The 24,891-nt window shown below is 45.6% G+C and overlaps 3 protein-coding genes across 3 annotated transcripts in view; 1 reads left to right on the forward strand and 2 right to left on the reverse strand.

Annotated features, from left to right (window-relative positions):
* The first annotated feature begins 620 nt into the window (after positions 1–620).
* dbndd1 (dysbindin domain containing 1) lies at positions 621–5,623 on the forward strand. The gene is made up of 5 exons (XM_062546904.1): positions 621–665; positions 2,190–2,261; positions 2,408–2,548; positions 2,834–2,971; positions 3,788–5,623. Exons 1-5 carry the CDS (start codon positions 635–637, stop codon positions 3,955–3,957), a joined length of 552 nt encoding a protein of 183 aa, XP_062402888.1. The 5' UTR covers positions 621–634; the 3' UTR covers positions 3,958–5,623.
* A 380-nt stretch (positions 5,624–6,003) lies between these two features.
* On the reverse strand, positions 6,004–16,914 carry afg3l1 (AFG3-like AAA ATPase 1). The gene is made up of 16 exons (XM_062546895.1): positions 16,656–16,914; positions 16,114–16,204; positions 15,806–15,957; positions 15,522–15,671; positions 15,299–15,373; positions 15,049–15,173; positions 13,111–13,381; positions 12,009–12,146; positions 11,658–11,811; positions 11,183–11,290; positions 10,716–10,841; positions 10,486–10,596; positions 10,121–10,236; positions 9,662–9,862; positions 8,789–8,983; positions 6,004–8,453 (listed from the first exon to the last, which is right to left on the reverse strand). The coding sequence occupies exons 1-16, from the start codon at positions 16,785–16,787 to the stop codon at positions 8,229–8,231; spliced, it is 2,370 nt and encodes a 789-aa protein (XP_062402879.1). The 5' UTR covers positions 16,788–16,914; the 3' UTR covers positions 6,004–8,228.
* Positions 16,915–21,942: 5,028 nt separating this feature from the next.
* Positions 21,943–24,891, reverse strand: part of panx2 (pannexin 2) — a 7,317-nt gene continuing 4,368 nt past the window's right edge. The window contains exons 2-6 of the mRNA XM_062546896.1: positions 24,690–24,891; positions 23,362–23,494; positions 22,549–22,732; position 22,471; positions 21,943–22,236 (exon numbers count right to left, since the gene is read on the reverse strand). The exon at positions 24,690–24,891 is cut by the window's right edge and continues 913 nt beyond it. Coding sequence (XP_062402880.1) covers positions 21,943–22,236; position 22,471; positions 22,549–22,732; positions 23,362–23,494; positions 24,690–24,891 — 814 coding nt within the window. The remainder of the gene's footprint in view (positions 22,237–22,470; positions 22,472–22,548; positions 22,733–23,361; positions 23,495–24,689) is intronic.

A 24,891-nucleotide genomic window follows, 5' to 3' on the forward strand; every position in this document is an offset into this window, starting at 1 on the left:
GCATGCAATTATTCTCTATCAACCCCCCCCCCCCCCCAACCAACACACACAGTCCTCCTCAGCCTTGGTTCCAACCCCCCCCCCCCCCCATCTCCAGCCGCTATTGTGCTCAACCACTGTGCAGTGTGACACTATTGCTGGTCAATGGAGAGCAATGTAGTTCGCACAGAAATTCCCCTGATAATGTTTGCAGTGTCCTTGAGACGCACGTGGTTCAATGGGAGGGTGCCTACGACTGTGACTGGAGGAGAGGAGGAGAAACGACAAGCGAGAAAAAGAAGAGTGGGAGGGAGGGACGATCCTTTTGATCTTTTTCACCCCTTCTTTTTCAATCTAATAGATAGATGGAGATTTGGCTTGCTCATTTTCATGGTGCTTTGTAGATGTTTTGGCAGCTGCTGTGGAATGTGTTTAATTCCAGGGGGAGTAGAGGAAAGAGGCAGAAGGTGATGAAGCTTGAGGAGGGAGAGAGAAAGAAAGAGAGAGAGAGAGAGAGAGAGAGAGGGTGCATGTCTGAGAGGAGAGGGAGACGAGCAAGACTACGCCTCTCCCCTCCCCTCCCCTCCCCTCCCCTCCCCTCCCCTCCCAGGCTACTGGCTCAGACGGCGGAGAGTAGCCAGGTCGCGGCGGCTGGATGGAGGCTCAGGGAGAGACCAGCACCACCGGTAAGGACAGACAGGCGTTAACTGAGGCTCACACTGCGGGGCGAACAAAAGCAGTTTACAGCCCTTCTGCATTGTCTCGTACAAAGAGGCGCTCTGCTTGTGCTTAAACCAAGAGGACTGCCTGTAGAGAATGAGCAGCAATGCACCAGCAGACAGCCAGTGACAAGTGCAGACTGCTTTGTGAATGCCGCTGAGTTCAGATGCATGAGCATTGTGTGTATGTGTGGGTGTGTGGGGGTGTGTGTGTGTGTGTGTAAGTGTGTGCGTATGTCTTTGTGAGTGTGTATGCGTGCACATACATGTGAAGGCATGCGTTGCTGCTGAGCAAATGGCTTTGTTTCATTCTGTTCATTTGTGAGGATTTATATGGGCACATTTAGCCGAGAGAAATTTAGAAGAGCATCTCTGCCATGTGAGTGAGAGACAGCTTTTGTGGTTTGATCTTGGCGGATTGATCAGAGATCAGGTTTAGTTTACGTGCAGAGTTGAAAGATTGGACTTCCGATACAGTTGCCCACTACTTCTCTCCCTAATGTGCCCTGTACAGAGGACCAGCAGAAAGGGATGAGTAATGTGCCTTCATTAGTAGCCTATACTGCAGGACAACCTGCACACTGCAGGAAAAAGGCAGGAATCGGGATGCTAGACTACTGGGTCGGAAACTAGTATGGCCAGTATGGCATGCATTTTATAATGAGATTCATCTGTCTCATGATTTTTTTTGAGGGGAGGTGTGGTCTCAAATGAGGCAAAACACATATTTCCCCCACTTTCTGATAACGGTCACATACGTGTGATGTTTTCTGAATATCATGTGCCGCAGCAAACGTTTGTAACATTTTGTCTGATGTTTCAAGTCAGAGTCAGTAGTGAGCAGCAGGTTCTATTACTCAGCGAAACCTTAGCCTGTCATGTTTACTGATACAGCATACCATTGACTCGGGTCCAACTTGATGCTTAGCGTCCTAACCGAGTGTGACGTGAAATATTGCAATTCAAAAGATCAAGGGATTGTATTCGATGATGCCATAGTATGATGTCATGGGACAACATCATGATGTATGTTGACAGTTGCGGGCACTGTGATCTCTTTTATGCAAGTTGTGATAAAAGAAAGGCTATTGTTTGCTTTTATTTTAATATTTATGTGAACTGTAAGATATAGAATTTATCAAAAGCAGCTGATACAGTGAAATAGGACACTAAAACTCTTGAGACTTTTGAGAATACACAAAACAGGATTCTGAAAGCTTACACTAGCAGAAGACTTGCATAAGCTTAAATACCCAAACCAGATGAAAATAGCACAGCAATGAGATGTTGTCATTTAACTTTTTGTCACTATACTTTACATGCACTGTACACGATACACAATTCAAATGTACCAAAAATATAATGTTTGTTTGTATGTATTTGCATGCATATTTTCACACAATTTACAGACCTAAATGCAGCATAGGCCTACTTGTGTTGTTTGTAAGTGTACTTTGAGAAATTAATTGAGGGTTGCGCTTTCCTTTTAAGAGTCAGAAAAATGGCAGAATTCCCCGAAGTTGTACGGAAGAAGCCCAGACGTAGGGGGAAAGCCCTTGGGAGGTTTGTAGGAACCAACAACTGGGACAATAAGGCTCCATTTTCACTCTGTACACTTGCTGCTCCTACTTTACCATTCTGTATTGGCATAGCCATTTGAGACCAAAACATGGGTTGACAAAACTCTTCCTTGATCCTTGATTACACAGAGCCTGTCAGAGGGTTCCAGAACCTACTGAAGTCGTCCAGCTCAGCTAGCCTCGCCACAGACGTAGCCCACTGTGCAACGGGGGAGCAGGCCAGCACTCCAGGGCACCACACAGGTCACCTGTTGTCCAGTGAGAGAAGACGTGAGTAAGATCCTATTAAGATCTCTCCCATCTGTGCTGAATTCAGCAATGCCATGCGTGACTCCTTGATTTGGTAACTTGGCTGTATACGTTGGCCATAACCAAGCTCTTGGAGCTTTATGATGGCTTTATTTAGCTTTTAGAAGACAAAAAACAAGTTACACAGCATGTCACTGTTTTATATGCCATTAAACAGATGACATTAGCAGTAATTGGCCTGGGCACGAGTAGCAATGTTAGCTTTTTAAGAATAGTCTTTGTGTTGTCTCAATGTGCCACCAACAGAGCCTCTCAGCAGTGTATCGTCTCTTGAGGTCCACTTTGACCTGCTGGACCTGACGGAGCTCACAGACATGTCTGACCAGGAGCTGGGGGAGGTCTTTGCTGATTCAGACGAGGAGAATCATAACGAATCTCCAGCAAGTGAGTCTCAAGCTACAGCCACTAGTAGGCCTAGTCACACAGGTCAAACATACTGAAACTTAACATTTTACACCAAGTGATTATAAAGCAGTGCATTTAAAGCCACCATCACATCTGAGTTAAAAATAGACCAACAACAATCAGGAAGGCGGTCAAAGATGGCGACGTCCTCTGTTCTCCTTCTACTCTCTCAGCTGGCTTAGCCAGCCACTGCTGTCGAGTCCATGATTATTTGATAGAGCAGGGAGCATGAGTGCAGAGAAATGTACCTGCTCAATATTTCATCTCACAACACAGTCAGAGGCCCCAGTCACCCGCCATGGGCTCTCTGGGCTCAGCCTAGTTCCCTCTCATCCACGCTAGCAGTAATCACCTGAGGCGTGACTCGCTCTCCCCCCCTAAATAGAACAGATCTCCAGCGAATGCCGTTTGGCAGGTGTGAGGTCATTACATCATGGCATGAATCCGCTGCATAAACCAGAAAAACAAATAAACAATAGGTTTTCATTGTAGCTTTACAACATTGCTGCGCTGAGTACAGTATTGCATGGTAACTGAAGTCAGTTTTTTTAGTCAAGATTTAGAAATAGGCTATATGTGCCCCTTTGTGTCATACTGTGCCCTTTGATCCACATGACACTGACAGACACAGATGATGCTGTTGCCCCAGATCATCAGTGTTATAAATGATATGCTGTATACTGTTATATAGCTCACCTAGTCCTCAGGTTGATACAAGAGAACATTGTATTCATATGACTACATGATTATCAACAGCATTCAAATGTCTACTTTGACAAAAGCATTGTCTGTCAGATCCACAGCACCCCCCGCTGGTTCGCTTCCCCCACGCGGGCTACGTGCGCTCCCCGTCATGGACACGCAGCGGGCGGGCCGAGCAGCCCAAAGACCGGAAGCACCACAGCGACTCGGACAGCACCGAGCCTCTTCTGAAGATGGAGCGCTCTCTGTCTCAGCAGCCCTGATGAGTCGACGTCCGCGGGAACCCGTCCGCTGCAGGAGGGCCGCCGACCCGCCCCACCGCCCCACCGCCCACTCACCAAGGGGCGCACACAGGGAGCTTCCACACCCCCCAGAGCCCTGTCTGGGACTGAGAGAGAGAGAGAGAACCAGAAGGAGAGAGAGAGAGAGAGAGAGAGAGAGTATATGTGAGAAAGAGAGAGAGAGAGAACCAGAACGAGAGAGAGAGAGAGAGAGACAGAGTATATGTGAGAAAGAGAGAGAGAGAACCAGAAGGAGAGAGAGAGAGAGAGACAGAGTATATGTGAGAAAGAGAGAGAGAGAGAGATAGTATGAAAGAGAGAGTGCTAGACAGTGAAGAGAGGTGAAGAAGTGGGAATGGCAAGAGACATAGAGGAATGTACTGTAGGAGATGGAGGAAGAGGAGAGATTGAGTCCAGAATGGGTTATTCTTCATCCAGCGATTGTAAGCAAGTTTCACATTCGAACAGTCGCTAAGGTCATGTCCCGCATGGATCCCAACATATGAACTGTGGTCTGCACACTGCTGATACATCAAGCAGCAAACTAATGATCTCATCCTTTAGCAGACCAGTCAGGTTTAGGCCCATAGAGGTGGTGGGCCAGTCAGCAACAGAGCCTTGTACAACCATCTCTCATTGCCTTTGTGGGTGAGGGCAGTTTGGTCAGCATGAGTCTTGGCAACATCATGACGTGCCCGTGGCCCTGCAATGGGACATGGCCTCAGCGCTGGAACACCTCATTAGTGCAGGGGCTTCAGGGCATACCGCAATGCCCCAACAGGACTATGGGCCACACAAGCACCTTGTTAAAGGGGAGGAACATAGAACACTACTACCTTACCATGACAGAAATCCTGCCCGCTTGGCTGTAATGGTGGACCACAAACACGGCCTCTGGTCATGGAGACACTACCAAGTCCTGTGAGAAATGTTCAAATGTAGGTCCTTGACGTCTAAAGAAAATTCACGTTCATGTTCTAAAAGTATACAGTATAAAGGATTGCCAAATGATAAGTGTGTAGCTTACTCAGACCATATCTCCGTGAGTGGGTTTACCTCCTCAGTTTTGTGTGAAATGGACCGGTCCCTAGTAACGTGGTCAGTGTCTTTTGTTGTTGTTGTTGTCTAATGTATGCAGAACATATCATAAATTGTACAGGGTAAAGAGATAATTAGAGTAAACCAGCGGCGATTATGCAGTTTGTCGAGATCTGCCAGGGATATTGATGTCACAGGGGCACCCTTGGGAGAGCTGGAATAGCATGTATAAAAATGTCTCAGACTCTACCTGGCGAGCGAGGAGAGAGATACAGGCTGGGGACTCACACGGGCCTTAATAAGACTCAAAGATTCCGGCCAATCAAAGGACATGTATGTGAAAATGCCTTCTCTGCTTTTGCCCTTCTCTCATGCCAGAGTGGCTTACTCCATCTCTGCTACCTAGCTGCATTCTAACAAGTAGGGCTGAGAAGCAGTCTCGTTTCTTTCTGTCGCTCCTTTGGCTGCTAATCAACAGCAAGTTAGTCCTCTCCATGACAGAGCTCTGTCAAAAGTGATACGTAAGTAGCCTGTAGCCAGCCACACAACATTAAGAATGCGATGTGATGTCACAAGAGCAAAGGCGTCATGCCCCAGAGCTACCCCCCCCCCCCCCCTCCTCCAATCAGGAGTCATGTGATTAGTATGCTCTTTGTGTCACGAGTGACAGTTCCTCCGACGGCCCTCCTGTGCGGAGTACAGTGTACCAACTGTGAAATGCCTATGAGCTCAGTAAGGAGATTTGAGGGGGAGAGGGAGCAGGCTGTATCCTTCATGCAGGCTCTATGAGGAATATGTCTGAATACTAGAGCACAGGGATTCACACCTGTCCTCAACCACAACACAGCCGGGAGAGTAAAAGAGAGAGATGGAAAGAGTTGCTGTTTCCGATTACGTTTGTGCATTTTACAGGATAAACTATCTGTCTATAATATCCAGTTGTACTGATGAGGAAAATGAGGTGGAAATATCTATATACACAGAAACTCATTTGAATGGTACTTTGAAGTGTTTATTTGTTCACCAAATACTGGTATGTGTTTTGTATTACATCAACACCATTTGTTTGCTTAAGCCGTCAGGTGGGCCATCTTGTTTATGCTCCTATGATGGGGAAATGGACTTTACAGGGAGGTCTTTCAGCATTTCCTTGTATAAAGCAAATGTATACATTAAACCATCTATGCAAACATATTTACAAATGTTCATTGAATCTTAAAGAATTAGGCATCTTAAGTGGTGATACTACAAATGATTTCCACAATCAGAGACAGAAGTGAAGATTTACAGATACAGGTTTGTGTCAGATATGACAATGAATGCAGCCGAGTCTACAACAGATGTACTGAAATTCTGAACAGATCTTTGACAAGGCAATTTCATTTTCTGACCTAAATAATGTGGACAATGAAACAAAGCTAATGGGTACAAATATGATGTATAGAATGCATGGGAATATGGAGAAACGCCTTCTTTAATCATGTTTGCAGAATCACATTGATTTGGTGATATAAAATAGCTTCATTTTTGGTCGACAAAAACAACATCCTAAAGTTTTTAAAATGAGAGTGAGCGAGCTGCCAAATTTGCTGACATTTCACCCAAACCATTCCAGTGGAATTGAAAAAGACCTTGTGGGGAGTACATCAGCGCGGTTTCTGCCAACGCAGCACACAGAGAATATGCGCTGCTTTCAACAGCCATTGGTAAGGTACTGCCAACCTGATATACTCAGTCATCCTCATTTCAAAGTAAAATACCATTCTGTAAATACCCATCCCAATATCTGGCGAATATCTGTGAGGTATGCTCCGGTAAAGGTGCACGAGGAGCCTGAGTTAGCACTGGTCTGAGTGTGGGGGCACTGAAGCTAACGTGGCCAGCTGCAGACAAATCCCTTACAGGCACACTTTAGCCAGGCAGCCCCCTGAACACTTTTGTGCTGACACCGTCTACGAGGGCAATGTGGAAATGTTACCACCATCGGAAAACCTAGTCGCTCGCTGTGTTGGGAGTACAACAGCGTTTGGGCTATTTTGAGCACGGCTCTTGCTGTCAGGAGCTAAGCTTGAACAGCGGCCTGAAAGTTAGAGGAGGGGGGGGGGGGGGGGGGGGGGGGGAGGAGGTGTTTGGCGGCTGGTCGAGGAGCGCCAGGGATCGTGGGGTGAGGGCGGTGATGGATGACAGTGCCAGTGTGTGGCCTACTTGTGTGCTGGGCTGAGCCGGGATCCCTCCGCCTCCTCAGTGAGAGAGACACAGGGAGGGGAGTGAAGGAGTGGGGGGGAGGGAAGAATCCATTACCACCCAACCTGGTTTCTCTGCTTATTCCACCTAAATATCCTGACACTAGAAAGAGGGAATGTTCCCATTAACATCATCATAAAAGCGAGCTAAAAGAAGAGGTGAAAGGGGGAGGGGGAGAGTTGAAACACGGACATATTGAACACATGGAGGGATAAAACTCTCTTTGTGTCTCAACTCAACCCCGGGCACTGGAGGTAGTTGCTGTACCTCCCAACCAGGCTTTGAAGTACGAGATACAGTAGCTCCCCCTCGTAACACTGTTTCTGCCAGGCCGAGGAAAACAACCGCGCTGGTTAGCATCGTGCCCACAGGATTCCTCCAGAAATTAAATTTACACATCTGAATCCAATTACAGCCGAGGTGCTGGCGTCTCTACCACTGAAAGACTTCGGGAGGCTTTTGCCTCCATGGATGGATCAACTTTTGCTTCATTGTTTTATAAGCAGCGGTTTATACAAAATTGGTTTGATATACCACACTCTCACATATCAATAAATAAAAGGTACTACTTATCCAATGTGATTACACTCCTTAATAGAGAAACAGCCGTCTTAGCTGTCAATTGAGTCTACAGCTACAGCTCTCTTTCTTCACAGTGCCATCGCCCTCTCCATTCTGTACATTAGCCTGTACCATGGGCTAGAACTGAGAACACAACACACAGGTGCCACATTGCCTACAGCACCACACAGGGCACCAAATCGCTGCTGTTAAGGCCTCGGAAGATGTCTTTTGCTTTGAAACCTGTAAAATCAAAAACTACAGTTGCATTTAAATACAGAGAGGGCAAAGATTTGGCCATCCAAACCCTTGCATTGTCCAGCTGAGCAGCCAAGAGAATCCCCCCCCCCCCCCCCCCCTACACACACACACAGGCAGACAGGCCGGTGGGGGATGGCGCCTCCTGGCCGTTAGGCCACCTGCTTCTCCTTGCTGGGCTCCTCCTCGGCGACGTCGCCGCTGCGCTCCTTGTTCCACTCCTTCAGGCCCTCGGGCAGGCTGGTGTCCTCCTCGAAGCTGCCCGTGCCCTCCACAAACTCCTCGTAGGTGGAGCGCTCCTCGAACGGCCGCGCCCCCAGCAGCTCCAGCATGTCGGCCTTATCCAGCACCTCCTTCTCCAGCAGCCTCTTCCCCACCTTTACCAACACACACACAGCCATACAGCACTGCTTTAGGTGACCAGTAATAGCAGAAAGTAAATATGTATTATCCTAACTATTCACATCAGCATCAAAGTTGAACTCGAGTGTGCCATTTTTAAGTTAACAGAAATGTTCTGGATCCAAGTGAATCTACTCAGTGCACACAAAGATTAACATGAGCCTGCCCTGCACAGTGGACATTACTATGAATTCGTCAACTCGACAGTCTGCAGGTGTGCGTCTGGTCTAGGTAGGTGTGTGTGTGTGTGTGTGTGTGTGTGTGTGTGTGTGTGTGTGTGTGTGTGTGCGTGCACAGACTCATGACGTACCAACTCCACCAAGTCCTTCTTGTCCAGGATGAGCTCCATGGTACGCTGGTAGGCCTGGTCCACCATGTCGCGCACCTCCTGGTCGATGAGCTCGGCCGTGGCCTCGCTGTACGGCTTCTCCATGACCATCTCGCCCTGCCGAGGCAGGTCAAACGACACCTGGCCCACCTTCTCACTCATGCCAAACTGCACGATCTGAGAGAGAGAGAGAGAGAGAGAGAGAGAGAGAGAGAGAGAGAGAGAGAGAGAGAGAAGAGAGAAAGAGAGAAAGAGAGAGAGAGAGAGAGAGAGAGAAAGAGTGTCTGAAATGTTTTGTATGTATGTATGTTTGTGTGTATATGTTGAATGTTGTGTTTGTATTGCTGCTGAAACACTGTAATATCCCCTTGGGGATAAATAAAGTATATCTATCTATTTATCTATCTACTGTAAAAACATGTCAAATGGACACTGGAAAGATAACCAAGGGAAAACAGACCTAGATCAACTGCTATCTATCTATGCTTTAATTCAGTTAAACAGGACAAACATCCTGATCTAACCAGAATCACTAACTAGTTTCTAAGGGCTCAAAAGTACAACAAAACATGCTCTGAGAGAAATCCATGAGAGTACATGCGTTTAAGGCTCATGCTGCAGTGAAATTGGGCAAGTGTTTAACGACATAAGCCAATTAAACTACAGGTAATGACATCATCTGTGGTCTCAACTCTACAAGCAGTGCCATGTGACTCTAGCAGAAGTAATAACTGAAGGGAGTTCATTTGAATTGACATGTAAACCCCGATGCTTCTGCATCTTTACGCTAATAAATCCCAAATAAACATGCGCTGGAGAGATGTAATGTGCTACGGTGAAATCGCGTGTCCATACCTGAGCGTAGGCAGACTGCGTGACCTTCTTCAGGTCGTCTTGAGCTCCCGTGGTAATGCGTCCGAAGAACACCTTCTCCGCCACGCGCCCTCCCAGCATCATGCACATCCTGTCGAACAGCTGCTCGCGCGTGTACAGGTACTGCTCCTTGGGCAGGTACTGTGCGTAACCCAAACCCTTCCCCCTGGGAATGATGGACACCTGGGATGAGGAGGAGGACAGTCATGAGTGGCGCACGTTTGAGGAACAATATGGCACAGTAACCAATTCTAGTACCAACTACATACTACCAATACAACCCTTTAGCTAACTGTAATATCCACATCTTATTAACATCATATAACAACATAAACATAATAACATAAACATTGTTTATTTATAGAAGCATTCATAGCCAATACATAGGAGAGAGAAGTGTGTGTCTGCACTGGTCAGTCTGTCTGAAGCGATATGCAGCACCTTGAGCAAGGGGTCAGCGTGTTCCAGGAACCAGCCCACTATGGCATGGCCGGCCTCGTGGTACGCCACCGTCTTCTTCTCTGTGGGCTGCAGGACCTGCGTTTTCTTCTCCAGACCTGGTCAGAGTCAGAGAGGGGTTAAAGCAGCCCATGAGGAGATGGAGGCATGGAGGCATGGAGGCACGGAGGCATGGCGACATTAGTCCCTCTTGCAGCAGAGGGAAAGTGATGGGAAGATTATCATAATGCGTACTATCGCAATACATTAGTGATTAGTGTTATTGCGATCATTTTACTGTTGAATGCAACACTAAACCATCCAATTTGGTCTGTGTGAGGGAGTGCAAAACATCAATAACAACTCACCTCCAATCACCCTGTCGATGGCCTGCTCAAAGTGCTTTGCATTGACAGACTCATTCAGATAGCGGGCAGCGATTAAAGCAGCTTCATTACAAACGTTGGCGATATCAGCTCCTGATAGAAATCACAGGAAGTCAGACCACTGTTAGAGGGAGCACTTCCCAGAAAGTCACAGCGGATATTATCTTACAGTGTCTTCCCCGCCTCATGAGGGATATTTGTCCTCAGCTGACCTGTAAATCCGGGAGTGGATGCTGCCATCCTCCGAGCCAGAGCATCCTTGTCCATGCTGGGATCCAGTTTCAGAGGCCTCAGGTGAACCTTGAAGATGGACGCCCGGCCCTTGATGTCAGGTGGACCTGAGGGGCAGGCATGTTGTGAGCGCTAAGGACATTTTGGTTCAATCATTATAACCTATACAAACTAGGCTAATAATTGGTACATACTGCCATCTTTCTCAAAAGGCTTGAGATAGTAGTAATTAATCTGGAGACTAGTAGTCATCTTCACTTAAGGACACATGGCCACATAAGACCTGCTCATCTTGGCAGAAGTCTGTGCCAGTTTCCCGACCTTTCATCATGTCAACAACAGCACCACTCCATATAACGCATCCACATCAATGTATACAAATTGTATGGGAGACAAGAGGTGTGGGCTATTTACAGGCCACAGCTCAGACAGATATGCAGGTCCATACCAATATAAATCTGCCTGTCAAATCTGCCAGGCCTCATCAGTGCAGGGTCCAGGATGTCTGGTCTGTTGGTCCCCGCCAGGACCACCACATTGGTGCTGGTGTTGAAGCCTGAGGAGGCGGGCAGACAGAGAGAGAGAGAGAGAGAGAGAGAGAGAGAGAGAGAGAGAGAGAGAGAGAGAGAGAGAGAGAGAGAGAGAGAGAGAGAGAGAGAGAGAGAGAGAGAGAGAGAGAGAGAGAGAGAGAGAGAGAGATGGAGTCAACAGCCACTGAGAGACTCCCTCTCAGAGTCTTGTTTACGGCCCTGCCAATAAACTGGCCCGCGTGTCCCAGATTCGTTAAGAAGCTCTGAAGTGCTAAGAACTTCTTTGGAGCGTTCTTAGAACATTCTTAGAGCGCTCCTAAGAAGTTCTTAGCACTTAAGAGCTTCTTAACAGATCTGGGAAACGCGGGCCTGACCACTGAGCCCCATACGCACCATCCATCTCCACCAGCAGCTGGTTGAGGGTGTTCTCCTGCTCACTCTGCCCACCAAAGTTGCCACCGCCTCTCTTCCTTCCCACCGCATCAATCTCGTCGATGAAGAGGATGCAGGGGGCGTTCTTCCGAGCCATGGCAAACATGTCCCGCACCTATCAAAGCACGTGGTCCAAAACAACAGCTTACAAACACATCCATCCACCTCAACCAATTCACACCTGCTTACAACACTAGCAGAATACATAACATATCACTAATACATAACATAACACTAACAGAACATTTGGGAGGACATATTTTAAAAGTTGGTGTTTTTCAAACGGCTGAATCAACCGCATGTGACACTCACCCTGGCTGGCCCGACACCCACAAACATCTCCAGGAACTCCGAGCCGTTGACTGTGATGAAGGGGACGTTGGCCTCCCCTGCGGTGGCCTTGGCCAGCAGAGTCTTCCCAGTGCCGGGCGGGCCAGACAGCACTGCACCCTACGAGAGCAGAACATTACAACATTAGAGCAGAACATTAGAACACTAGAACATTAGAGCAGAACATTAGAACACTTAGAACATTAGAGCAGAACATTAGAACACTTAGAACATTAGAGCAGAACACTAGAACACTTAGAACATAACAACACATTTTAAGGCTGCACCATTTGGAGAAAATATCTCATTGCGATTTCTCTGACAGATGTTGAGATTGGGATTTGCAATATAATTCTTAATGTCAATTAAATTATTCAGTTCAATATTCCAAATGTCTCTTCCGTTTGTGCCACCCCTGATTGGTGAGCATGCCTGGAGCACAAGAAGCTCAGCAGCCCTGACAGACTATGAAGCGCACCAATCAGAATTTCTGTGCCCCTCCCTCACACACTACGCACACCAACCAACCAGGAATAGCATAGTCAAGGAGGATACAATGAATATAAAAGCAGAACATGTGACAAAATTATCTGTGCATGATTATTTGTACCTTTTGCTAACTGTGTTGGTTCATATAGCGCTTAGGATAATTGTGCAGACCTTATTAGTATCACATCAAAATAGTTCAAGGGCTGCTGAATGTATAGGAAAAGGGGAGAGGAGGAGGAACAAATCCATATGCATTGAATTGGATTCAATTCCTATAATTCATCCAGTTGTTGCCAGTACAGTTTCCATGCTTTTTACTGACCAACTACATTTAAACTATAAGCAACCTGACCTACCCTGAGCTGGTGTGTTTATCCAAAGATTATCAAGTAGTCTTGATTACACAACAACAACAACAACAACAGATTGCATTCATATAGCGCTTTTCAGAGCACCTCACTGTAAGCGCTTTACAGTGAAGGGGGGAACCACAATAACTACCAGCACATAAGACTGCTTCACCGAGTCACATGGTAAGCTCTTATTAAGTAAGATCAGCAACTGTATAAGTTTCCACTGGCACATCGTAGAATACCTTTGGGATTTTGGCCCCTAGATCCTTGTATTGCTGGGGGTTCTTCAGGAAGTTCACAAACTCCAGGATCTCCAACTTGGCCTCCTCGCAGCCGGCCACATCCTTGAACTTTGTCTCTATGTTGTCCTTCATCATCTTGGCATTGGATTGGCTCATGCTGAACAGCCCGCCCCTTCCGCCGCCTCCTCCCCCTGCCATTGGCCCCCGTCGGAGCGTGAAGAGCAGGAAGGCAATCAAGAGCATCGTAGGAACGATGCTCATGACGAAGCTCCTGTAAAAAAAGAACAAATTGCTCGTGGTCAGGGTTCATACACATTTCCACCAGAGAATTTCCATGACTTTTCCATGATTTTTTCACAAATTTCCATGACCTTCTATTTCTCAAAACCTCACATCAACTAGTGCTACATTAATAATAGATATGACGCGTGAGATAACGGGATGGTTACCTAGAAGGAATGCTCTCAAAACATAAACATTTTCCAATCGGTTGTGACACAAGTGTGAGACATGACCTGCCCAAATGAGATACGTTTCTGAGTTGAATTGGATGAAGCAAATTTCCATGACTTTTCCAAAACTTTTGGGGTGTTTTTTGTTTTCCAAAACCTTTCCAGGCCTGGAAATTGACATTTTCAAATTCCATAACTTTTCCAGTTTTTTTTAAAAATGTATGAACCCTGCATGGTGTTTCATATACTGTACTAAAGCCACAGCAACCAAGCTCTACAAGAGTTACTGTACATAAAGAACTTAGTCAATTGCCATTCCTGCCACACCCTGCCCTGGAAATCCAGAGCTCTTGCAAGAGCACAATTTGAATAATAGGTGCGTTTGACTTCATGTAGCCGTCTTAAGACTGCAGACGAGACTATTTCTGACATTCTGATTCTGACGTATGTACAACTCCGCTTTGAAAGACGTATCAGAATGTCAGAAATAGTCTCATCTGCAGTCGTCTTAAGACGGCTACATGAAGTCAAACGCACCTAGTGTCTGCAAGATGAGCAATGAGCACTTTTACCTCCAGCATCAGGGGAAACCAATCACGTCGGTGTATCTGAAATAGGCGGGCCAGAGGTGAGCTAAACTGATGACGACAGCGCTGCAACGTTCAAAGTCAGTAAACATTGGCTGTAGTGTTATCCAATTGCGTGCAGTGAGATTTTCAAATGCACGCTCGAGTTGGGCCATTACATTATTCGTGGCCAGACCCTTAAATCTGAGAGATTACCAGGGTCTGGATTTTCCAAGCTAGCCACACCCAGGCTTACAATAAAAAACAGTTCTGAATAAACCCTTTCTTAGCCCACAAACTGAACCACACTGATTGTTAAACAGGATGTTATGTTGTAGTACAGAGGATTATGCTGTGCAATATGTTGGCAGTGAGTGAATCAGATATAATTGAATGAGCGGTCAGTCAGAATACAGAATGCCCAGGCCAAATGAAATCCCACCGCACACGGCCAGCGATGCCACAATCAAGCACAAGGGTGGAATTCTGTTGGTCGCTTTTCTACACCCACTTCTGGCGACGTGATGATCACCCATCGATTCAGAGGAGATACACTGACAATACAGCTTTTCTATTATGACATGTCAAACATCGCCCTGAAAACTAGAAAGGGGCCGATTAGAGCGATGCGACGGTCATCGTTCCACTTGCCGTATGCATTGCCTCATTCACATCAATAGATTCTATTCCATTTTGCCACACGCCAACCCCTTTAGTCACCCATCGCTCTCAGAGCTGTAGACCACTGGTACCCTTTAGTCACTACTCACCCATCGCTCTCAGAGCTGTAGACCACTGGTACCCTTTAGTCACTACGCACCCATCGCTCTCACAGCTGTAGACCACTGGTACCCTTTAGTCACTACTCACCCATCGCTCTCACAGCTGTAGACCACTGGTACCCTTTAGTCACTACTCACCCATCGCTCTCAGAGCTGTAGACCACTGGTACCCTGCGGGAAGGCTCCAGTCCAAGCTCCAGCTGCGCCGTCTCAAGGTTCCTTTCAAATGTGTCCACACTGCCAATGTTGAACCATACGTAACTCTATCCACACACACACACACACACACACACACACACACACACACACACACACACAGTTCAGTTCAGTGGCAACTCACTACAATATATTCGACAACATATTGTCAGTCTCCTGATCAGACACTTACCCCATCTCCAGCGTCTGCTCTGGGAACTAAAATAACTCGCACATACTGCTTGTTGACCACCTCCAAACGATCCACCTAAAACAAAAAATAGGATATTTCAAAAACGTAATTCACAGCCTTCTTTTTTGCAGTTTTGACATAAAACCCACAAGTACAGTATCTATACACCTCAACACACAAACACACTCTTTAACTAAGAATGTCAATTGAGGCACACACTCACCAATCCTCTGTCCAGATACTGATGGACAAAGTCCTTCCAGGTGATCTCATCCCCTTTGTCTCTCAAAGTTAAATAGACAAAGAGGGCAGACAATCCAGACAAAACAAGAAATGTGTACTGGAACTCCTTCTCTTCAAATGGGAAATCTCCCTGAAGAAATAGGACAATGGAACAAATGAATGAATGACATCTGACATGCAATGCCTCATGAGAAGAATGTGAAGTCTGCTTTAAAACACATCAGCACGGGACGAATGATAAATAAGAAAGAGAGAAATGTACACCTTTTTCATTCGGCTCCACCAATATTTATTCCCTTTTTTCCCACCTCCACCTCCACCTCCAACTCCACCTCCACCTCCAGCTCCACCTCCAGCTGCACCTCCTGAGCGACCTCCAGCACTGCTGGAAGGCTCTGAGTCTTTTGGATTTTCATCTGTAATCGAAGAAAACTTATGACTTTTGGAAAGAAACCACTGGCAAACAGCACAATTAGGCACTAAAATACAAGGGACAAATACGGGGGCCAGTACAACATTTCACCTCATCAACCAACTAATTACTAGACTAGGCTACTAGGCTAATTACTTACTTTTAGGCGACTCAGCTGAGTATCGGAGTCGGTGGTTCAGGTGGATGTTAGCATAATATGACAAGGGTCTGGAGTAATTCGATGAGATTCTCTGCACAACGAAACAAAGGAGATGTCACTAAATAGCACATAGGCCTACAACTGCAGCTCACCAGGTAAAACTTTAGAGAAGCTTAGTCATCATGACACAGTTCATTGTCACAGATGGCAACAAGACTTAGGATTCGTAATGACACAGGGAATGGACAACTACAAGTTACTGCTGTAACTACAATCCTTTTCCACATACCTTTGACAGAGTTACTTAGTAAATACAAGCTGTAACGTTAGCTAGCTGTGATAGCTAATTTGCTAACGTAAACAATCCACAGATTATCAACTTGCTAACTTGCCAGCTAACATTAGCACACATAGCTAAGACAATCTACCGAATTTCTAAACAGGACTAACGTTTTCCTTTAGTCAAAATACATGAATGAATCAATACGGTCAGTTATGTGAAATGAGAAAGTCAAATGGTTAGGTAATCTGGGCTCTCTTACGTTGACTGTAGTGACACTGTACCCTCGAGCTGTCAGACACCGAGTTGTGACCATGGAGTAGCGTCCCAACGACCTTACACTAAGCCGCATAGGCGAGGCCGCGGCCGACAGAAGCCCCATCATTAGAGCCATATTTCTGTCGCTGCAAGCCCGCACCCTCCGATCGAGTCTCAAACTTAATTTTCAGCCCACTCCTCTTCACAGTGTGAATCGTGCATTCCGAGTAGCTTGAATAACAGTGACCAAACGACTACCAAGATGTCAACCATGAGGACCAAACAACTTTTAGGTGACCACTGATAAGCCTAATGTCTTTTAGTGTATCCAACATTCAAAGGTATCTTTAAATACATAAGACGTCTACAGACTTCATTGTCAAAAGCAGTGAGCATATCTAATTGAATTTCTAAGGGAGGGTATTTGTGGTATGTTGTACTATTAGCTATGTATTATAATCAGGCGCTGAATGGTGTACCGTTGGTCCTTCACATGTGTCATGGCCAACAACGTGATTGGCTAAGAAATACACCTAAAATGAGGCTTATGAAACTATGAGAAATCTTGTAGGTTGAATCAAAGATCTTATCATATCACAAACATTGAGATTGTTAACCCTAAAACCTCATTCATGATTGTATTATATTTTGGGTGGAAAATAGAAGACATGGGACGGTTAAAGGACGCTGTCAGATCACAGTGTGTAGCTAGACTACTTTTCAGACTATTTGGTTTAAATAAATAAATACATAATAAATAAATAACTAAATATGTAAGCACCACATCCTTTTATTCAGCACACCCTAACAGTTGGTGAGGAGGTGCATGGCTGTGGGATGACCTTCATTCTCATTAAAGCGAATGCTTCCCTCTGCTGGTGAAAAAACTGTTGGTAGGGTAGAGTGGGGGAAAATGCCCCCGTGAGGTAAAACGCCCCCCGCCTGTTTCTCCCATAATAATCACTAGATGCAGTCAAGTTATATTTTTACTGTTGCCCTGCATCCCATTGACTACGGGGACACACATATATCCACTGTGAAGGTTACACTCGCCACATAGTTGAAGGAAGACTGATTTCATGGTAAAATGTCGTAATTTTCCGTGGTCAGTTAAGGAGTGTAGGCTATGTTAGTTTAGGTAAGGTGTACTTGGCTGCTGGTAAGCCTAATCTATGAATTAAATATAGTATCTTACAATTCATTTATTGCTTAACAGCTTGCCTGTTGATTTGGCTATTAATGTATGAAGCAAATAGTTTTTTTAGGAGGGGGCATTTTACCCCACCCATGGGGGGCATTTTGCCCCACTGCTGGGGTAAAACGCCCGCTTTGTATACATTTTATTTTTGTTAAAAATCTAAAGAAATATAAAGTCTAGGAAGTTTTCATAGTTGGTTTGTAATTAATGTCTTTGCCACTTATAACCATGATAATAATTCAGAACACATCTAGCTTTTGTTTTCACAGTAAGGCCACATTTTCCTTAAGGGGAGCGTTTTCCCCCACTCTACCATAGGCTATCACCTGATTGCAACAGGTTAAAAGGAGGATCTTTTCTCATCTGACATTATAGCCTATAATGCTCTGCAACTACGGGCATTTTCAAGTCCCAGCACTGAAATTTTGGATATCTTTCCAAATTTGTCATTTAATGCTTGATATACACTGTGCTATTTGACTAAAATATGATGTAAATAAACTTTGATTTAATAGAATTTTATTTAAAACGAATTTTATTTAAAACGTATTTTATGAATTAGACCTACAGCAAATGTCCCTCACCTGAGGTCTCTGTAGCCTAATGAAAACAACATAAAGCAAGCTAATTCATTTTTTTTAATTGTTAAATTGTTAATTAAATTGTTTCACAGACATAGGCTATTACTCTAGTCCATGTTCTCCTGCTTCCTGTTTGTTGGAACCAACTACAAACATTTTTATAGGGGTTTATTTTTTAATATATATTTAGGAGCATCTAAAGTGACTGTAGTTGCAGAAATTACATACATTGAAATGATTCTACTTTGCATTCAGGGTGGTACTATAATTTACACCCATTGTGAGATCTACTGTATGCATGCATGAGCCATATACATGACTACAGTATATAACCCAAAATAAAAAGACAACACAATGTTTTCATTTAATGAAAATGTTTATTTCTGTCTAAATTTTCAGAAGTCCTTTTGTAAAATCCAGATTTCCCACACTGCTTCATCTGCCACCTCAATGTTAGTCCCATCTAAACTAAACACATAATGTGTGTCATTGTGTTCCACATAAAGATATATTCTCCAGTCACAAATCTCCATCTTCACACAACCATTTAATCTCACAAAGCCTATCACAGATGTAGCCTAAAGGAGCGTACAGACATAAAGCCTAATGACTGCAAATTCCAGCCTAGTGCATGCACTAATTTTGTGTCCTGCATTAGTTGGATTGCTGGTGCACTGTTTTTTCTTTTCTTTTCTTTTTTTTTTGTTTTGCACGAAAATGCTGCTTCACGGCGAGTCACTTCAAAGCAAATGCTGTGTGTAAGATGAATGACTTGATACTCTTGTAAAGCAGTCTTCTCTGTGCTGCCTGCTGCTATGAACTCATTCTGATCAGGCCTTTAAGGTGCCCCAGCACACAAATAAAAATCAACTCCCAAGACTAAACTCCATTTCCAAGCATAAGACAGAATATGTTCCCTCATCTTTAATGTGCAAATACACTTCTGCATTTGTCAATGTTTCGTCTCCTGATAGTTTGTCAAGATATATAGCATGAGATTGTAAAAATTATATGAAGACATTAAATCTATGATAAGATGGCAAAAAATAGCACCAAATGGCATGTTCATGACATATAGAACTGAAACCACATTTCAGAAATAGCTTTTTCCATTCAGCAGACATGGTGCGATCCATTTGTCCAATGTGCCCCTTCTTTTTTTTTCTTTGCTGGATTGAGCTATCTCTTTCTTGCTGTGTGGCAATAAAGTATATTTATCTATCTGAAACATTAATTCATTAGAATGCAATCCACTTAATCCACTTGGTGTCATTTTGTGGTAAATGTACAGTTTAGTTTGTAGGTGAATCAAACATGTTCCCGTGAACGAGTGACTAGTCTAAATGAACACACTTTTCACTAAGTGTTTACCTATGCTTTTAGATCCAGGACCGTTCCTGGTAGTCAAAGGTCTGGCAGGACAGGGGCCATCACTTCTACCCTTAGGTTACCTATCTCTGAAGCAGAGAACATTTGCTACCCAATCACCTCAAACAGACACAATATACACCGGAATACATGTGATGTGACTGAACAATTATAATCCACCCCCACACGACCTCTTGGCATTTTCTAGCAAGATTCAAAAACTAGTTATCTATTTTCATCATCTGTTCTCATCAAATATAAGCAAGCTAGCTCCTAAACACTCTCTATCAAAACAATGGCACAATTCCACTACATTACACCTTCTGTATCTTTCCACCACGTTGAATACATTGATTCACTATACCTCCAAAAGACTGTGATTAAGTGCTTGAGCTTCGCACAGTGATGCTGTGAGAGATGAAACATAGCCTGCAAGGGATGAGGTGACTGGCAGTTTTATCTTCAAGGATGTAGAGTCGTCAGCATCTTGCTGGTATCACTTCCCACAGCTTTACTCTCAGACAAGGCATCCAGAGTCTCCTTTATCTCAACCAGATCTCACAAATGATATCTTCAGACCGATATCACCACCCCTCAGGCCTGCTCAAGGGATATCCAAGGAAACACAATGTATAGAGTGCAGGAAATGATCGAACAGAAACCCTGTTACCTGGCTCACTAAAAAAGACTATACATATTGTGCAGCTATTCTATATGTGTTGCCATTCAGTGTGGTGTGTGAGGGATACAGCCACTCGTGGAGTGTATAGAGGGAAGCATGTCGTGGGCAAGTGCTGATGTTTTGTGAGTGCTAAAACTCTGGCATCTTTCGCATGCTTTGGCACACATCTGTAGAGGTGAGCTCAGAGGTCACTGAGAGAAAAAGACAAGTGCGGATAACGGACCAGAGACATCAGCGCCATTTCAAATCCACTGCCTTGTCTCTTAATCCAACTGGAATGGAGAGAGGGCAATTAGAGAGCACTTCCCCGAATTCTCAAACTAATCAATCATGCCCAGGAGACATCTTCATTTTCTCGCTCTGATATGTCCCATGGATAAACTGTCTCCTTGTTTTTTCTTCAAATGAGCTTTTGAGGTCATGATTATGAACACACTCTGCTGTGAGTCATGACTGTGTATTTTTGGGGAAATAATGAAACATGTGCGACTAGCAGAGCTTTCATCTTGAGTGAATAAATCTTCACGTCTCATTGTTCGACAAGGTGAGAGGCCATGCTGTTGTATGTGTCTGATATGCTAAAATAGTTTGTACGTATTTATATTGTGTCATTCATAAGAAATATAATATATATTATTATTGCCACAATGACTCATTTGTAATATTTGCATATTTTTCAAGATACAGACATTACATGGTCTACCAGCTAATTTCATCATGGAGCAGAGCATTTTAATGTTGACGTGAGAGTGAAGCTCTCCCCACATATCAGTGTCCATGACAATAGCCATGAATTGTGCTTTAAGTCTTTTATACTGTCCTGCTTATCCCCAGCGTTCCATCAATATCCTTCTGCAACTACTACACGTATAATTACAAAGCATTGCATCAAGACCAGAGGATCTAAACTGCTCATTATAAATCTCTCGTAATTTCAAGCCTTGCGGTGCGGTTCATTCCCTTGTAGAGTCGGTTGGTCCACGCATGTGTCTAGGGTCCAGTCATGGCACATGCAATAAATCGCAGCTCTTCAACTGTCGGTCCTGCAGCAACATTAAGGTTTCATGTGTTTGTGGTGGTCCTCTACATGAAAAGCGTGTTTGCCATTAAAGGAGTGCTTGGTGCTCTGTGAGAGGTTGAGGTTGTGTGTGTGCATGCGTGTGTGTCTCTGTTCATGTGTTTGTGTGTGTGTGTGTGTGTGTGTGTGTGCGCTTTATGCTGTGTGTGAGTAGTATGCATGTGTGCGACACAGAAGGTGAGAGCTTGTTTTGGTCTTTGCATAACGCGCGTGTGTGTGTGTGTGCGTCTGTGTGTATGTGTGTTTGTGTGTGTGTGTGTGTGTGTTTGTTTGTGTGTTTGTGTGTGTGTGTGTGTGTGTGTGTGTGTGTGTGTGTGTGTGTGTGTGTGTGTGTGTGTGTGTGTGTGAGAGAGAGAGATACAGGAGTGAGAGATCCGGGGGTGCTCAGCACTCTCCTGCGGCGATGAGCTCGGCGGGTCGCTCTGCCAGGTGGTCCCTGACCAGCTGTTCCACGTCCTCCTCCTTGAAGGACGTGCGGTGGACGGCCAGCAGCGGATGGGACGACTTCCTGCTGAAGGGCGCCGGCTGGACCTCGGGCTCCGGAGGCTGGCTCAGGGGCTCCATGGGGTGGGGAGGGCTGGATGGGGCCAGGCTGGTGGAGCCCCCGTTCATGTAGGTGGTGCTTGGCCGGCCGACCCTGGTGAACTCGGGCATGGTGGTGGTGGGCGGGCTTTTCTTCTCTGTGGGGAGATGGACAAGAGAGAGGACCAATAAAACTACAGTAGCGTAGCACCTCTGTGTGTCCTCATCTAACCTGACCTAATTTGTCCACCTGGCCATTACAGTTTAGGTCAGGAGTTTTGGGACTGTAGGCTAGGCACATAAAAACAAATCTTCTTGGTTCCACATTGTCCAGCTAGTAATTTATAAAGGCTAAGTTAAACAGGAGGACACAATACGAAGAGACACTACACTAAAACCGTCTTTTGTCTCTCCAGCAAAATGTCACCCAGCGTGATGTTTAGAAAAGGTCTGGTTGCCTGGGAGAACGTACCGCTGATGGAGGTGGGGGCGTGGATCACGCTGATGGGCCCCTCGATGAAGGCGCTCTCCAGGGGTAAGGCGGCGGGCGGAGGCCCCGGGTTGTGGACGGCCGGCTCCTCCTTGGGCTTAGGGATGGCCAGCATGTAGGGGTGGACATCCAGGGAGAAGTTGCGCGTGTGCTTCTTGTCCACTGCGATGCAGTTGTGCGGAGATACACCTGGGAGAGAGAGAGAGATAAAGTAGAGAGAGAGAGAGAGAGCGAAAGAGTAGAGAGAGAGAGAGTAGAGAGAGAGAGAGAGGGAGAGAGTGGAGAGAGTAGAGAGAGAGAGAGAGGGAGAGAGAGAGAGAGTAGAGAGAGATAAAGAGAGAGAGAGTGGAGAGAGACAGAAAGAGAGAAGAGACAGGGTACAAGAGAGAGAGAGAGAGAGAGCAGAGAGCGAGATAGAGAGAAAAGAGGAAGATAGAGAGAGAAAGAGAGCAGAGAAAGAGTAGCGAGAGAGAGAGAGAGAGAGAGACGTTCAGAATGGAGCCAAAACAACCACACACATCTACACTACTGTGTCCCAGGCTCCAGAGATGTGTCATAGACTATGATTGATGTGAGTGATCTGTCCCCACTGTGCCTTTCTCAGGCCATGACAGATGGGGCGCTGTGAGCCACAGGCTGTTACTTCATCCCATCGACACGACTGGCTCTCACCATCTCACAGTTTGGCATTTATAGATGCTTCTGTCTTTTAGCAGCTGAAGTTCCCGCTCCGTAACAAAGGCCCTGCGGTGGCAGGGGGCGAGGAGAGTGGGGAGAGGCCGCACCTTTACCGGTCGGCGGGTGCTGTGTGCTCTTGTTGTCCACCAGGGGGGCTACGAGGTTGTCAGCCACCGATTTCTTCCACACAGGCTTCGGCTTGTCCGATTTCATGCTGTTCTCCAGACGGGTCAACGTCAGAGGCTCCTATACGAACAAACACACACAAACACAAACACACACACACACACAGACAAACACACACACACACACACACACACACACACACACACACACACACACACACATACTGTATTTAGCAGCCAACGGTTAGCCATGAAAACATTCTAAACTGAATCAAAATGATGTGTCATAACAGGACTGTGAAATGTGACTGTGTGGATGGATGACAACATGGTCCTTACAGTATGACTCAGTCATCATAACCAGTTTGAGCTACAACCCCCTCTCCTTTATCCAAAGCTTTATCAGAGAAATATTGTGTGGCTTTTCAGTGGATTGATGGCTGGCTTTAGATACAAAGGCTTTCTGTTGCCTTTTCAAATGACCCACCCTTTATATGAACTGTGTGGGCAAGTTGAGCTCATTAGAACTCTGTATTATCTGGGGTGCGGTTGCAACTGAGACAGATACAGACTGTTTGGCCGTATCCAATTGAATTAGTTGTGCTTGTCATAATGAAGAAAGGCATAATTGGAAATCTGCTGCCTCTCGGTGCAATGGCTTATGGGGGGTTATGGTGCCAATGAAAACATCATGGCAGTGTGTCACTATCAAAAGCTGCTGTGAGACCCTCCGCTCTGCTGGCTACACCTACAGGAAGTGCTGCCTCAGCGTCTCAGCAGTGTGGGAGACTCACACACACACACACACACACACACACACACACACCGCTGGCTGCCACACACTGCCCTAAATATTAATCCAGGGGAGAGCCTTTCACGGGGCCTCTAAGTGCTCAGCAGGAGAGATATTTCAATTAGAGGAGCAGAGTGAGCAGTTGAGGCAGGCTTCTTGTCTCTGTGGAAACCACACATTTCTAGAGCGTCACTGGCATATTTTTGCTCCGATGTACAGTAATGGTTGTCTATGTTACATAGCAACTTCTCAAAAAAAAGTTCTCTTTACCCAGCCGGGAAGCATGCAGAAGTCCTGTGCTGTTACGACATTATTATAAAGTTCATTTGAACTCCTACAGTCGTTTTCTGTGTATTAGTCGCATTGTGTATAAGCCGCAGGACAGTGTTTTATGCAAGAATCAAAACTAGATTACTGTAATACCATATTCATGTAACTGCCTCCGTATATTAGCCTCATAGCTGAAGAAATTTAGCAAAATCAATGTAATAAGTCTCGGCTAGTAATTGGGAAACTACGGTACTTTAAAAGGCTGTGGCAGTGGGTTGGAGCTGGGGATCCACTTCATCTTCTTGCGCGGCCGTTTGATGACGGAGGGCTCCACTCCCAGCTCTCCGACGCCCAGCCCCAGAGGGTCCATGCTGCCGTCCAGCGTCTGCATGCCCGAGTCGCGCACGGTGGGCGTGGAGTCGTGGTTGGACTGGGCCAGCGCGGCCAGCAGCTGC

Source organism: Sardina pilchardus, chromosome 10 (assembly GCF_963854185.1).
Source record: "Sardina pilchardus chromosome 10, fSarPil1.1, whole genome shotgun sequence".
In the NCBI taxonomy this organism is placed as follows: Eukaryota; Metazoa; Chordata; class Actinopteri; order Clupeiformes; family Clupeidae; genus Sardina; species Sardina pilchardus.